Source organism: Ambystoma mexicanum, chromosome 10 (genome assembly GCF_040938575.1).
Source record: "Ambystoma mexicanum isolate Mex_15411 chromosome 10, UKY_AmexF1_1, whole genome shotgun sequence".
NCBI lineage: Eukaryota > Metazoa > Chordata > Amphibia > Caudata > Ambystomatidae > Ambystoma > Ambystoma mexicanum.
The window spans coordinates 521,153,327-521,166,911 of record NC_090932.1 but is presented as its reverse complement, the minus strand read 5'-3'; the positions used below and the strand labels follow the sequence as shown (position 1 = coordinate 521,166,911).

At 52.9% G+C, this 13,585-nt stretch overlaps 1 protein-coding gene across 1 annotated transcript in view; it reads right to left on the bottom strand.

Moving 5' to 3' along the window:
• Positions 1-389: 389 nt before the first annotated feature.
• LOC138491537 (aquaporin-12-like) overlaps positions 390-13,585 on the bottom strand; it is a 294,433-nt gene continuing 281,237 nt past the window's right edge. Inside the window, exon 3 of the mRNA XM_069618089.1 lies at positions 390-1,222. Within this exon, the coding sequence (XP_069474190.1) occupies positions 1,023-1,222 (200 nt within the window). The 3' untranslated portion in view covers positions 390-1,022. The remainder of the gene's footprint in view (positions 1,223-13,585) is intronic.

Here is a 13,585-nt window from a genome sequence, read left to right as displayed (position 1 = left end):
CAGCTCATAAGGTGTATGAGGCTAGAACTGTAGGGCTTGCACTATGTGGAGCTGGAGTATGGGCTATCAGTGCTTTTGATCAGATTCCACTTACTTAAAGAAAGTTTCTTTAAAAAAAAACTATTTTGGGGGTTTCCTCAGTAACTGCACAGGAATTGTATTTTTAGACTAATCTCACTCCAACTTCAACACACTTATGGATTTCGATATGGAGCAACTAACATACTGATCTGAACAGGTTAGTTTTAACTGACGTTTGCCTAAAGAAAATGATCAATACATCCCATGGTTACGTAATGTGAAAAGTACTCTGTCAGATATTGGTTCGGCCCATTTGTTTTCCCAACCAGAATTAATTGGCAAGAGCACTAAGTCTATGTTGAATAAAGTTATTCTATCTAAAAAAACACCAGACCTTTATGTGCTCAGAAGATCAAAAGGAAACAATGAAAGCTTTTCTAGCTCACCAATAGCACTGTGTGTGTTATGGATAACTATTTGACTTTACAGGACAGAAGAAATGTTTGCATTCTTGCACATGATGATAGTCATTAAAGTACTCGATGCAAAGCAGGCACACATTTCCAATAAAACAAAAGGGAATACAAACAGTGTTCTGTGAAGTAGGACTTGTCCCATTAAATAGGCAGCAGAGACAACCAATTGCAGTTAGGGCACGTAGAGAATGTCCACCTGTCAGCAAATCACAATGCCAAAAACATATAAAAGGGGGGAAGAATGATGCACCCGTATGGTGGATATGTATTCATAAACTTTTGACATCTACCACTATCCCAATAGTGTTTGCTGGACTAACATGATATTGTGAGCTAAAATCTTAAAAAGATAATGTCCCAGGCCTACATTGAGCAACAGTGAGTTAGGCTCAATCTATGTTGTAAAATGTCTCACAGTGCATACAAGACAGTTAGACCTCAGATGCAATGATCTCAGTCCTGGAGATCCAATGAATTTAGTTTTTTTCTGGATTGTAGCTGACTGAGTATGAAGAGGATGGACTCTCACTCTGCCTTTGGTCCAGGTTCTTCCTTGCGCTTAGCTTGCCCTTTCTGCAGAGCCTGATTGGCTTTGGTCTCATTCTGTTTGAAATGAGCTCCCTTTAGCTTTGGGGTACGGCACTTGCTCTTCTGATTGTAGAGCAGATTGCGCTGGAACAGCCGTGGGATATTACCATGGTACAGTAAGAGGGCTGCCGCCATGCCTGGAAAAAAATGGGTGAACTGCGTTAGAAAGCAAAGCGATAAATTGGCATCATCTGCACAAGATTCTATATGCTTCCATCAAATGGCATCCATTACACTGTGCTCTTTATTATGCATAAATGAATATGACAAGCTACTTTTCAAAGAAAACAATTAAAAAATGTTTCATTTTGAGTACTATATAGGACGAATATACTATAAAAGTAAGTTTGCATTCCTTTTGCATTACCGGTCAATCTAATACCGAATTTCAGAACATCAATGATTGCCAGCTACAGTATACCGAGAATTAATGGTTTATTTTCTCTAAATTACAGTGCTTATATATAATTCTCTTAGGACATTCCTGCATTGGGAACGGAGCATGTGCAGCCATCCTTACCCTGACTCAGCTGAAATTAGCAAACCTTATAATTACATGTCAGACACAACAGAATGACTGATGACACAGACATTTTATCCTTGCACCCAAATGCTGTGATTGTCCGAACTAATATATGTTTCAAGGTTACAAACAGCTTAATGTTCAGATGAATGGTGAGAAAAATTATCAGGGTAATTCATAGAAATTCGCACAAAAGTGGCGCACGCGGCTGGCGCACAGTGTGCGCGTGCGAATGTCTGCGCCAGCCGCGTGCGCTAAAATCGATTTCCGCGCACAGCGTATTCATGGATTTTAGCCTCCAAAACCAGCCGTGGCGCAGAGTGGTGCAGCGACCCTGCAGCAGCGCCAGTTACGCCCCCAAGAACGCCCTCACGCAAGAAAAAGCCATAAAAATTCCTAATTCAGCGCAAAGGGCTGCGCTAACCCTGGACCAGTTTACAGGGCTGCCAAACAGCAAACGCCAAGCGGGGAACGTGTATTACTGGGGTGCGCGTGAATTTTCACACGCGAAAGGGCCTGTGCGAGTGGGGTATGTGTATTACTGGGGTTTGCAGGAAGTTTCACACGCGATTTCAGCAGGGTACGTGTATTACGGGGGTGCGTGGGATGTTTCACACGCGATTGGCCTGGGTATGTGTATTTCAGGGGTGCGCAGGAAGTTTCACATGCGATTGGCCTGGGTACGTATATTTCGGGGCTGCGTGGGAAGTTTCACACGCGATTGGCCTGGGTATGTGTATTTCGGGGGTGCGCGGGAAGTTTCACACGCGATTGGCCTGGGTACGTGTATTTCGGGGGTGCGTGGGAAGTTTCACACGCGATTGGCCTGGGTACGTGTATTTCGGGGGTGCGTGGGAAGTTTCACACGCAATTAGCCTGGGTATGTGTATTTTGGGGGTGCGCGGGAAGTTTCACACGCGATTGGCCTGGGTACGTGTATTTCAGGGGTGCGCGGGAAGTGTTGCACGCGATTGGCCTGGGTACGTGTATTTCAGGGGTGCGCGGGAAGTCTCACACGCGATTGGCCTGGGTACATGTATTTCAGGGGTGCGCGGGAAGTTTCACACGTGATTGGAGTAGGGTACGTGTATTACTGGGCTGCGCATGAAGTTTCACACGCGATTTTGCTTCAGAGCGGGGAACGTGTATTTCGGGGGTGCATGGGGAGTTTTACACGTGAATTGGCAGTGTGGGTCCCCCCAGGTGTCCCCTCTACCCCCGCCACGGTCCCCTGCAGGCAGCCCACACCACAGGGGACTACCCTGCACCCCTGGAAATGTTTCGCAGGCAGCCCATCCACCATGGGCATGCCCCCAGCCAAGCCACATGTCACGTTGCAATATGATCACCAACTCATGTCTCCCAGCACCCCCACACCCCAGCAGTGAGGGGCACCTGCCAGCAGGCCCCCACTCATGTCCCACACATGTCCCCCTGCACCCCCACCCCCCAGCAGTCAGGGGCACCTGCCAGCAGGCCCCCACTCATGTCCCACACATGTCCCCCTGCACCCCACCCCCCAGCAGTCAGGGACACCTGCCAGCAGGCCCCCACACATGTCCCCCAGCACCCCCACCCCCCAGCAGTCAGGTGCACCTGCCAGCAGGCCCCCACACATGTCCCCCACCACCCCCACCCCCCAGCAGTGCAGGGCACCTGCCAGCAGGCCCCCACACATGTCCCCCAGCAACCCCACCCCCCAGCAGTCAGGGGCACCTGCCAGCTGGCTCCCACACATGTCCCCCTGCACCCCACCCCCCAGCAGTCAGGGGCACCTGCCAGCAGGCCACCACACATGTCCCCCTGCACCCCCACCCCCCAGCAGTCAGGGGCACCTGCCAGCAGGCCCCCAGTCATGTCCCCCCCCCGACAGGTCATCACACTCCAGACCCATGCCCCTCATGACCACCCAAATCCCACCCCAGTCCAAACACCCCACATTGAATTTCCAAAGTCATGATAGAAAATACATAACCAGCATGGCCATGAATCAATGTCCCTCAAACCCACGCAATGGTGACACATGACTGTGAAAATATCAACATTGTGACATGCACAAAACAAAAGAGATAAGACCACATCAGTAAAGTATATAATAAATGTGTATTCAATAATTAACCAAATGAATGAAAAAAAACACACAATAATGGAAATAATGAAGAAAAAGCTGCATGTCCAAAATATTTTTAAAAAATGTGTGAAAGCAGAATCCAAATCAATCCAAAAGCAAATGGGACCAAAGAGTCTGTCCGTCCAACCAAATCCAAAGCGTAAAAATAAGACACATCGGGGCGTGGCTTGGGGCGTCATCGATGTGGTCGCTCCCTTGAGGCCGCCCGTGGGATGTCCACCACGGCCGTCAAATTCTGGCGGTTCTGATCGAGCATCTCAGTCGCCAATGCCATCTACGGCGATCGGAACCGATATGGCACAACCTGGCCTAAGATGACCTCCGAACGCGGGAGCGTTCTCCTAGAACTTAGCGGCCGAATCTCTCCCCCGTCACCATCCAAAGAAACCAAGATGGCGGCCTCGCCGGAACTCAGCAACATATTACGCATCTGGTGGTGACGGGGCTCTGGGGCGCCGAAGAAGAGGAGCAGACGAACCCGCCAACATGGAACCAGCCGGATCATATCAGGGTTGCCCGGAGGGCACGTGAGAGCTTCCTCGGGGGCTGCTGCGTGGAGCCTTCTCCTTCCTCGCTGCCTGGCGGGGCCCGGGGCCTAGACCTCCCCCGCTCTGAAGCTCGATTCCGGCCCCCCGCTCAGCACCAGCCGGTGGCCCTACGGAGTCACATGCGGGAGGCGGACAGAGGGATCACGGACCCCCCCCAACGATCGACATACGGTGAGGACGGGGGGGGGGAAATACGGAGGCCACGAGATAATCCCTGCTACCCAGAGAAGCCTCAACCTCGCGGGCCATACCGCAGCGACACACCCCCTCCCTCCACGCACCGATCGGTCGTCTTGCTTCGATCCGGTCCCACTGAGATCCTCCATGCACTAGTACTTCCTGGGGCGCCCCGGCCCATTCATCCAGCCAGCGACCTAGACTACTGCGGGATCACGGCTACTCCACCGGCTTCTCACTCACACTCTTACGCTTCAACACTCCTGGGCGGCTGGCGCCGAAAGCACACGACCTCCCACCCCTACAAAGCACTGAACTCTGTGGACCTGGAGGGGGCTGAGTGCCGTCTCCCACAGTTTTGGTCCCCGCTGCAACTTTTCCAGCCAAGTCCGCCCAACACGATCATCATGTCCAGGCAAACAAAGGTTAGCAAGGGCGCAGATATTTCCACCATGCTTACTGCATTAGATAAAAGCAAGAAGCAAGAGCCCCCCAAACTTACCCCACAGAAACCGCAGGAGGGCGGGGGAGCCCTCGCTACCAAAGGGGACCTGATAGCCTTCATGGCGGACATTAAGTCGGAGTTTCGCTCATGCCTCTCAGAACTCACCACCAAAGTCGAACAGACAGACCAAAGGGTTACGGAGGTCGAACAGAGGCTTGGAGAAATCGAAGACCACTCACGGGATCACACTACCACTCCAGGGAAAATGCAAAGAGCCATTGACGCCCTGCATCACAAATGCGAGATCCTGGAGTTTAAACATGAGGACCTTGAAAATAGGGCATGCCGCAACAACCTTTGCATTCGGGGCATCCCAACCTCCGTCCCTGACAACAAGCTAGCGGACTACGTGGGACGCTTCTTCGAGGCCCTCATCCCGGACCTGGATAAATCTCATCTCTTGCTAGACCGGACCCACAGATTCCGCCCGCGCTGAGGGGCAGACTCGGACCCACCCCCAGATGTCATTCCCAGGGTCCACTTTTTCACAACCAAAGAGGCGATTTCGGCAATTAGCCGCCAAGGGGAGGAAATCACTTTTCAGAGCACGCCACTTCAAATTTATCAGGACCTCTCACCACTCACCCTTCAGAAAAGAAGAGCACTCCGACCCCTGGCATTGTTCCTCCAGGAGCAGCAAGTCCGCTATAGATGGCTGTTTCCAACGGCTCTACAATTCACATATAAAGGCACCCTACGCCGGATCAGTCACTTGGAGGATGCGCAGAGGATCATGCATCCAATCCCGCCCCAGGAACTTTCCACGCCAAACCCAGAGGGATCTGAGGACTCTGGGCCGCTTCCCTCCCCAAAACCTAAACGTTCGCCATGGTCATCAACCCAGCGGAGCAACAGAAAGAGATGAACAATGGCGCTCCCGCGCCCCTAGGTTCCAACAGCATCTTTCCCTGGTCTCTTCTGACCTGACCTAAACTCGGATCCGCCAAATAACGCTTAGACTGAGGTGCCCTGAAGGCAGAGACGGCGGACCATACCCACGGTTCATACCCACTCCAAGGATACTTTCCAATTTTCGTTCCTTGGAAACCCACAGTACTCGATACGCGATGGGACAATCGGCCCCGTTGGCCAAGGGTACGCCCGTACTTACAATGTTGGTCTACCCGCCAGTTAAAGTTGCGGCCCCCCGTTGGGGTTCTGCGTTAAAACCTTAAGTGCAGGATGATATCACGAGATCTCACGACAAACATGGCAGCTGAATCACCGGCTCAAACCGCCCCACCCCCAACCCAAGAGACAGAGAATGGGACACCACTGGACCACCAGGTTCTGTGAATCCTCTCCCTAAATGTTAATGGACTGAACTCCCCTAACAAACGAAAGGCAACTCTATTAAAACTCCAGGACGAAGACGCAGCGATAGCTATGCTCCAAGAGACTCACTTGCTGCCGGCGGGCGTGATCTGGCTTCGCTCTCGGCTATTCCCGCTTCAATTTTTTGCCTCTGGCACAAGCAAAAAGGGAGGCACGGCGATCCTCTTTAGGAAAGACTTGAACCCGCAAATCCTGGAAACGAAAATATGCCCGGAAGGCCGATACACAGCAGTCAAATGCCTCCTGATGGGAGACCTATACACCCTCATCTCGGTGTATGCCCCTAACACTGGACAATCACACTTCTATGACTTCTTGGGCACGACTCTCGCTAGTTTTGTGGAGGGCCAAACGATTGTCGGAGGGGACTTCAATGGGGTTCCCGACCCTAGTAAAGACCGGTCACACCCCCCCGACTCTAAGCGATTTCGCCCAAGCACTTAGCCTCCTCCGGCTGTTCAGGTCCTTGGAGATAATAGACTCATGGCGGGTGTTTCACCCCGACGAAAGAGACTACTCCTTCTACTCATTCGTCCACCGCACCTTCTCAAGGATCGACCTGTTCCTGATCTCCCTGCATACCTTCCCCTCTGTCAAAGAGGTTTCCATCGGCACGAGAGCCATGTCCGACCACGCTCCAGTGATCCTGGAACTCCGGGTTCAGAACCCCAACCTCAATAACCCACGTAAATGGTCTCTATACGACCCGATCCTCAATGACATGGCTACGAGAGATAAGATCGCAACGGGGATAAGAAATTTCTTTGACGAAAACCCAGCCTCGGACACTTCGCTAACGAATAATTGGGATGCCATGAAGGCAGTAATCAGGGGTTCCCTAATTGCTCAAGGAGTGGCCTACCATCGGAACAGACGCCAGACCCGGATAGGTCTAGAGGATGAGCTAAGAGAGGCCGAGGCAATCCACAAGGAAAAAGGCTGGTCCCCTAAAACGCAACGGATTATACGAACAGCGAGGAAAAAGCTAGAAGCCCACTATGCGGAAAAAAAAACCGCTCTACTGATGGCGAAGGCCAAACAATCATATTACGCGAAGGGCAACAAGGCGAACAGGTTCCTGGTGGCCAAACTAGCCAAGCGGAGATGCGTCAACACGATCGCAGGTCTGCGTGATTCCAAGGGGGTCACATGGTACTCAGAGCCCGAAAAGCAACAGCTCGCAACAGACTACCTGACCCAAATCATGAAGGCAACCCCACGGAACCAACCGCAACAGGTGGAATATCTGCAGAGGGCAGCGGTACCCCGTCTCGCCGATACAGGGAGAGACGAATTGGAGGAGCCCATTACAGGGGAGGAGGTTGAGGAGGCCATTAAATCGCTTAAAACACGAGCCCCAGGACCAGATGTCTTTTCAACCAGGTTCTATAAACTATTCAGGCCACAACTGACCCCCCACCTGGTGACCCTGTTCAACTCCTTCAGAGAAACAGGATCAGTCACCCCATCGATGCAGGAATCAACCACCATCCTCCTGCCCAAACCAGGAAAGGACCCAAGGAGTCTAACTTCCTATAGACCGATTGCACTCTTAAACATCGATGCAAACATATATTCAAAAATTCTGGCAAACCGCTTGAATCGCGTCCTCCCGAAGATCATCCACCCCGATCAAGCAGGCTTCATCCTTCACCGGTCAGTAGGTGACAACATACGTAGAACCTTGAACCTGGCGGACCTTGCCTCCAGGAACTCCCAGAAACTAGTCTTAGTGGCTCTGGACGCAGCCAAGGCATTTGATCGGGTAGATTGGACCTTTATGAAACACACCCTAAAGGCCTTCAGCTTCGGGTCAACTTTCCAAATGATGGTTCTAACCAACTATAATAGCCCAAGTACTAGCCTGAGAATCAACGGACACAGCTCAGCTCCGATCCCCCTGTCACGCGGAACCCGGCAGGGCTGGCCGCTGTCGCCCTTACTGTTCGCACTCACCATGGAGCCTTTGGCCCAAAGGATTAGGGGAAACGACCAAATCAAAGGGCTACAGAGCGGCCCCATGCAACACAAAATCGCCCTATATGCGGACGATGTTCTACTCACGATCTCAGAGGCCCACTCATCATTGAAACATGCGATACGAGAACTTACCACCTATGGTGAGGTCTCAGGCTTCACTATAAACTTCGACAAATCCTCGGCTTTGGGCATCAGCCTCACCCCAGCAGAACGGGAGCCACTGACTGCGATGTGCCCGATGACATGGGTAAAGAAGGCCATCCCCTACCTAGGGGTCCACATCCCGGCTAACCCAAGAGACACATACAAAGCCAACTTCCCCCGGCTACTGAAAGAACTGGAATGCGACTTGAAACGATGGGAGATCCAAGAGATCTCACTGCTGGGCCGCATCACTGCATGTAAGATGAACCTACTTCCGAGGTTCCTATACGCCTGCGCCTACCTCCCAGTAGCGATTCCCACACCAACCCTCAGGGACATCCAAAGGAAAATGCTGAAATTCATCTTGAAAGGTAAGAGAGCGAGAATCCCTCTCAGAACGATGCTGGGAGGCTCCAAGCTAGGAGGACTTGGGGTTCCGGACTTGCGGGCCTATAGTGTGGCAGCACAACTAGCACAGGTTCAGGCATGGCAAAATATAACAAACCGCCCTAGATGGGTAGAGCTGGAACAATCACAAGTGCCCCTACCCTTGCGATTTCTGCCACACATCCCGCCCCCCCTCAGAACACACTGGGGAGACCTCCTTCTATCAACTAAACATACCCTTAGCTCCTGGGACTGGGCGCTAAAGCAAAAGGGAGTGCCAAGAGGACTGAGCCCACGCTCCCCAGTCTTCCATAACCCATCCTTCTCACCCGGAGCGAACCCCCGCAATTTTCGGAACTGGATAAAGGGCGGGCTGCAGACTATAGACCAGCTATATATGGGAGGGATGCCCCTCACTTTCGTCCAATGTAAGGAGAAGTTCCAACTCCAGGAAAGCGACAGATTCACTTATATCCAGCTACGCCACTGGAGCTCACACCCCCAAACTCTGCAGGCAGCCACACACCCGCCCACCGCCTTGGAACTTACACTGGGGGACCTTCCGACCCGGGGCAGGGTATCCACCCTATATAGGCGCTTCTTAAGCGACTTCCTGTCCACAAAAACCCGCTGTATGGCCCACTGGGAGGCGGACCTGGGTCATCCAATAGAGGACCAAACCTGGGGGGACATATGGACCAGAACACACACCTCTTCCACCTGCATTACCAACAGGGAATGTGCGTACAAGGTGCTGCTGCGGTGGTATTACCCGCCCCTTCGACTTCACCACATGAACCCACAAGAGGATCATGCCTGCTGGAGAGGATGTGGTCACCCAGGCTCCTTTTTCCATATGCGGTGGGCTTGCCCAAAGATTCAACAGTTCTGGAGGACATGCCTGGAGACCATCACGCAAATCACGGGAACGGCGATTCCTCTGGAACCAGAACCAGTTTTGCTGGGGGCCCTGATCCCCGCGATCTACCCGCGCTCCGGGACCAGATCAAAACTATTGACACACTGCCTACTGGCGAGGAAAACGGTGTTGGCCCGGGCCTGGAAATCCCCAGAAGGCCCTCACATAGCCCAATGGTGGTCTAAACTCTGGGACATCCTGATTGCGGAGAAGGTGACGGCAGCACAGGCGGGAACTCTCCATCGCTTCCAGAATATTTGGGGCCCAGTGCTTGAATACGACCAGCGCTTCCCCGCCAGGACCTATAAACCGATCAGGGCCCGATGGATCCTGAAAAACCAAGAGAACCCTGAGGAAGACACACAGACGCTAAGGCGCGAACTGGGTAACCCAGGAGGAAAAATTCCGCCACCAAAACTGAGGGGTGGAGAGGCCAGATGGAGGTGGGAGGGAGGAAGCCTGGTTGGGGGAATGAGGACTGGGGATCAACATGCCTGGAAAAGCATTGCTTGTAATATGTGTATTTACCATCCTGCCTTGATTTAAAATAAACAAAGTTTAAAAAAAAATAAGACACATCCATTGATCCATGGTAAAAAAGAAACTTAAATGAAGTGAAATCCAGTGTAGAACTATATACAAAGTACAAATCCAGGGTTCATAAGCCCAGCCATTGAAAGGAAACCTACAAAAACCCTACCTAATGAACAACTATATACAAAAAGGTGGGGTATTGTCCAAGATCCCCAAATGAAATGAAAACCAAAAGGAAACCTAACACTAATTAACTATATACAATGGCTAGTCCGACGGCTCACTTCCTGATTTCCCGGGCCAGGGCATCATCGAACTCCTGCTCGATGTCCCGGAGGCGTTCCTCTTCTAAGGCCCGAGGGTTCGCAGGGACGATGACATCCGGACCTCCAGGTCCCTGCGAATTGCCTCGAGGCACTCGGCCCGCCTCAGAGCCCTTTGCATGGAGTTCTCTGCCCTGACCATCGTGAGCCGTGCCTCTTCCGCCCGCTGCCGCTCCGCATCTCTAGCATGGCCTAACCGCTGCCACACGGAAGACACTTCCCGTCCTGGGTCCTCCTGCCCTTTCGGCCGATGCCTGCCCCTCCGATGTCGAAGGCCCCGAGCCATCATGGCTCCCACCTTGTTGCTGCTGCTGCTGTGCCTGTGCCCGTGCCCTGGCTCCTGCTGCCTGCACATCCCCCTCTGGCTGGGGTGCAGTTGTTGAGGTGGCCACCCCTGCTGGACGTCCGACTCCCGACTGCGGCAGGGATGTGTCCTGCACCAGCCTGGCCGCACGGTCAGAGGCAGCTCCACAGGGTACCCAGGTGATACATGGGTGGGAAGATGGCACGGAGGACGACTGGCGCATAGGGGGTTCAGGTGAGGAGGGGGTCGAAGCAAGGTTCAGCAAACGGAGGAATCCAGCCTGGGTGACCTGTCCCAGTAGGCTGACCTGGTCAACGAGCCATTCGAGATGACGTGCAGTCTCTCCCCATGAAAAGACTGCAGGTCACCTCGCATGGCCCGTTGACGCAACGCCACCCCACCCAGGACAGGCTCAACCCGGTCCCGGATAGCCACGTCTGCAGGGAGAGGAAGGCCAGTTGTTGTAATCGGATCCCCTCCCTGAAAACGGGTCTGGACGTAGGCATCCCTGCTGGTGCGGGATGATGCAGTCACAGGATCGGGGAAAGGAGTACACACAGGCACCTATGCGGCGGCCTGTGCTGCCTCCTGTCACTGCCCCTGCACTGCACCACTGGCATCAGTGGAATCCCCACCTCCAGACCCCATCTCTGTCCCTTGAGCGGCCTCCTCCTCCACCAAACCCCCCACCAACCTGGACGACTCCGTGCCATCTTCCTTCGTCAGACCCTGTGGGGTCTCAGCTGCCCCTTCTGCTGCCGAGGAGTCCAACTCTGACCTCCGCCTCTTGGACCTACCCTCGGCAGCTGCGGCCTGGGACGCGGCACCAGACTCCTCACTCCCTGACGAGATCACAACCTGGGAGGGGAGCCGGGCCTTGCGTCTCTGGATGGTGGTTTGATCCCCGCCGCTGTGCTCCACAGCACCCTGTCCGCCCTCTTCATCAGTTGACGCTGCAGACAGGGAGAGATAGGAGACAGGCATCAGGACAATGTACAATGGACTGATACACACATGCCAGTTGCACATGAGTGGCAGTGTCAAACTTTAGACATGGCATCACAATCCCCAACACACATGGCATGTCAACTCACACACCTGAGCAATTCCACAGCCATATGGCGACAGCCAGCACCATCCATACACATACAACAGCATGAGCAGCCAAAGATGAGCCAGACATCACATGAAACACAGGGAGTGCACTAGAGATGCACACACGCCACCACACTTACATGTATGTGTACACCTCCACCAACTGTCACAGTGATGAGATCGGCATCCATGTCACATCTGGCAATCAGTCTTCTACATATCAGTGTCCCAAGCATCCATGTTGCATCACTGGTGCACCCTTGTGAAATACACACACATGCACATGTACACGGTGCAGATACATGCAGCTGGAACCGACATCCATGTGTGACACCACAACCATGCCAACTTACATACACAGTCATTCAAGCATGTGTGCTCACACATTTGCATTTGGCATGCAAGCTTACACACACATGCACCATCCATGTGTCTCACACATGAGAGGACTCACATGTGTTAGCCTTACGGCCCTGTACATACACATCCATACATGGCCCTACAAAACCACATGTGCAACCTGCACACTACTGGCACACCACCACACGCACAGCTTACAATCAGTATGCATGTACACTTACCGCTCGACTCCAGACGGGTCTGCCTCTCAAGGACCTGGAAGTGGAGCGCTGGGGATATGCCATTGGACCAAAGGCCCTTAGCGCGTAAATTACATTACGCGCGCAGGCGTTTCCCTCATAGCAAGTGATGACAGAGCACACATGGATAAAATGCACGTCCGAGTAGCATCGCGTGTAATTGGATGAAAGCGCCGGCGTACACGCGTCTCTGACGTGTACGTGTGGGTCGGTTTAAAAGCTGCGTGTAGGACGCCATTTCCTTGTACGTGCTTTTTGTGGAGAGCGAGTGGGTGAAATCTGTACTTCTTGTCGGTTCACACGCGATTACTTCACAGCGGTTCTAGTTCGTACTCCCTGTTACCTCTGACAGCTCTTTTCTGATTTTTTGTTGGGCCTGTTTCCTCAAACAGAGTTCACTTCTCCTTTTGTCCTGTTTCCTCAGACAGCGTACAATTCTTCTTTTGGCGGGGGTGTTGCCAATGCGCACACGTGTGTATTTTTCATGTTCTTTTTCCATGCAGACGGTGAGTTCCGCACGTGCTTAGCAACTGTGCTTGCCCCATGTGTCGCGTTCCCCTTCAGAGGTCATTGTAGGCTGCGTGTATTACGCGTATGCTTATTTTTGTGTTTCTGGGTGCCACAGCGTAGTGCGAGTTCATTTTTTCATGCACGTGGTCTACGAGGGGTTGCGTGCACGTTTATTTTTGATTTTGGGCTGCCTGTGCGTTGCGTGACCTGTCACCTTCCCCCAGGGGTCACAGACAGCCTTGTTAGAGCACTAGGGTACGAATTCCATCTGGTATCCTACCCCTTTGACCCCCAATTGCCCAGGACAATAGTTTACTGCAACTCCCATACGCACAACAACATCAGTGCCATGGCTGGGAGGCGACCAAGCGGTAAGGGAGGCAAAGGTGGCCGACCCTCAAAAGGTGGGCGTGGTGGGCGCGGTAGGGGATGTGGCCAGGATTTGCAGGGTGCCCCTATGCCCCCATGTGTGGAGGAACAATCAGG